General features: G+C 31.4%; 1 protein-coding gene across 1 annotated transcript; it reads right to left on the bottom strand.

The window, feature by feature from the left end:
- Positions 1–384: 384 nt before the first annotated feature.
- On the bottom strand, positions 385–1,773 carry LOC108726320 (odorant receptor 43a-like; the record flags this gene model as incomplete). Its single annotated transcript, XM_018453815.1, has 3 exons — positions 1,703–1,773; positions 519–651; positions 385–420 (listed from the first exon to the last, which is right to left on the bottom strand). Coding segments are annotated over exons 1-3 (234 nt in total), but the record flags the coding sequence as incomplete, so codon positions are not given.
- Positions 1,774–2,778: the final 1,005 nt, after the last annotated feature.

The raw sequence follows: 2,778 nt of genomic DNA, 5'->3' as shown, positions 1-2,778 counted from the left end.
TTGTATTTATTATTAAGTATTATTGTATTGTATAATATTTTGCTCATTATATCTATTGAAGGAAATAAAAAATGAAAAATGTTTATGTAATAACTATAAATGAATAAATACAACGAATATAAATATTAATAGTTATTACCACAATTAAATGATTGATTAAATATTCTATACATCTTTTTGTTATAAATTTTAATGTTAATTTTATAATTAAATTAATTTGATAATTTAATAAATATATTTTATTCCGTCCTTCATTTATACATCATTTACGTCAGTGTTTTTGCTTTTTAAATATAAGATATATTGCAAATCATCTTTCATTTACACTTGATGCTATTATAATATAAATTATAACATATTACATTATTATGATTGCATTGAATACATAATAATAAAGTAAGAAACGGATGCATTTATTAACTGTAAACAAAATTATATTTGCTTTAATTTTGTTGCATTAAGAAAAAAATATATTTTCAGTATTGTAGTATAGTACATAAAATATATATTTTGTGTACCGTGGAAAAACCTTCAAAGGACGCCACAAACAATCCACCGACTTTTAGGTCAAAACTTTTATTACCTCTTTGTAGCAGAATCAGTATTAGCCTTTGTATGGGTAAAGGAGTTACGTACCATTGAACTTTATATCTAAAGTTAATGACGATATAAAAAATTTGAAGAAAATTAAAACATTTACATGAAACTTTTTCATCATGTATAACTACATATATTGGTAAATGTTCACTTTAGGGGAAATCTTTCCGATGACCTTGACCTTGACATATGTTATCAAGATTATGACCTTGAGTAACTTCCAACAAGTTTTAGCCATCGCTCATTATCCGTTAAAAAGTTATTAACAAAAAAATGTTTGAAAAAAATGATATCTCTTTTTACTATATAGAACAAAAATATTCTGCTTTAAAATATATTTTACGATTGTTCATGCGAAACGAGTTTCACCCCAACTCCCCCCTATCAAGGGGCGCACGACTTTTCACGCTAAGCGACTTTCACCCCACTTCCCCCCTGCCAAGGGGCACACGACATTCCATGCGAAGCGAATTCCGCTCCATCTTGCTAAGTTGTTTTGTGTGGAAAATCGATTGCCCCTTGGCAGGGGAAGGTACGTTGAAAGTCTTTTCGCGTTAAAGTTATGCGTCTCTGAAGCAGGGGGATAGATGGACTGAAAATCGCTTCGAGTGAAAAGTCATGCGCCCCTTGGCAAGGAGGGAGTGAGATGGAGTTCCCTTCGCGTGGGAAACTATTACGTAAGGAAGGGCATAGAATAGTTTTTAATGTTATATATAATAGAAACAAGACGTTATTTTTTCAAACCTTTGGTTAATAACATTTTAATGAATAACGAGCGACAGCTAAAACTTGTTGGACATTACTCAGGATCATGACCTTGACAACATATCAAGGTCAAGATGATCGGAGAGATCTCCGCTAAAGTGAACATTTACCTATATATTTATTATATGCTACATTAATACTTCGAAATTTAATTACTAATATTTTTCATTTTTCGTTAGTATTGAGAGGCCTATTTTTATGTAACTCTTAACGACTGTAACTGTAGCGTTAATAGTTACAGAATAAGCCTCGTTATGAATTACAGAATAGGCCTCTAAATTTCTTATATAGTATATAACTATAATATATAACTATAATATGAAACAATTATATTACTTACGCAGTGAAAAATATGTAATTATTATGATCTATAATTTGCTGTCCGACCAAGTTGGATATAAACATGTATATAAAACATAAATTTGTAATTACGAAACATTGTATGAGTTCTTCAGTATTATATTCGAATAATACAATCTGAAAGATCTAGTAGACGAATGTATTATTAATATCAATTCCCCTGAGAGAACACAGTATAAATGTAATTTATTAATTTGTGACAGAATTTAGCATAACATTTATATACTATGAATTAATGTATTAAGCTACATGTATTCTTATAAATACAAAATTACAAATTTTACTTATAATTATAATTAAATATATAGCGATTATCGGTAAATATTAAATATACACCTATGTATATATATGTATTTACTTAATATTAGGTTGTCAAATATCTCCCTTCCGCTTTTTTGTCTTTTGAATTTCGCGGCTATGTACAAAGCGCTACAGAGGTCGTATCTGGCAATACTATACACCATTTCAAAGGTCTTGACATAACCTACAAAACGACGCTATGCATGATTAGTTTGGATATTGCGTTCAACAGTTATAGACGTGTAAACATGGAGTTCACTAACGCCGAAATTCGCGCTATTTCGTTGATGACTCGTCAGAAGCTACGGGAGCTCGGATGGGAGGTTTTATCGCATCCACCATATAGCCCGGACATAGCGCCAAGTGATTACCACCTGTTCTTGTCCATGGCGAACGCCCTTGGTGGTGTAAAGTTGAACTCAATACAGGATTGTGAAAAGTGGCTGTCCGAGTTCTTCGCAAGTAAGGAGGGGGGCTTCTACGAGGGGGGTATTATGAAGTTGCCGTCTAGATGGAAACAGATTATCGAACAAAACGGCGCATATTTGAACTAAATCCGATCACTGTAACACTTTTTAAAGAGCAATAAAGCGGAAGGGAGATATTTGACAACCTTATATATACTATATATGAAGTGCCTCGTATTATATATATTCTTCCTATTATATAGTATTATAATGCTTCCTATTAAGGTAAATGTCCCAGTAGCCGGACGTTTAAGCATTAGGTTCTCATAAACAATACAATTTATAATAT

This window comes from Mycetomoellerius zeteki, unplaced genomic scaffold, assembly GCF_001594055.1.
Source record: "Mycetomoellerius zeteki isolate Tzet28-1 unplaced genomic scaffold, Tzet1.0 scaffold41, whole genome shotgun sequence".
NCBI lineage: Eukaryota > Metazoa > Arthropoda > Insecta > Hymenoptera > Formicidae > Mycetomoellerius > Mycetomoellerius zeteki.
The sequence above is the reverse complement of the archived record's forward strand: the minus strand, read 5'-3'. Positions and strand labels throughout refer to the sequence as shown.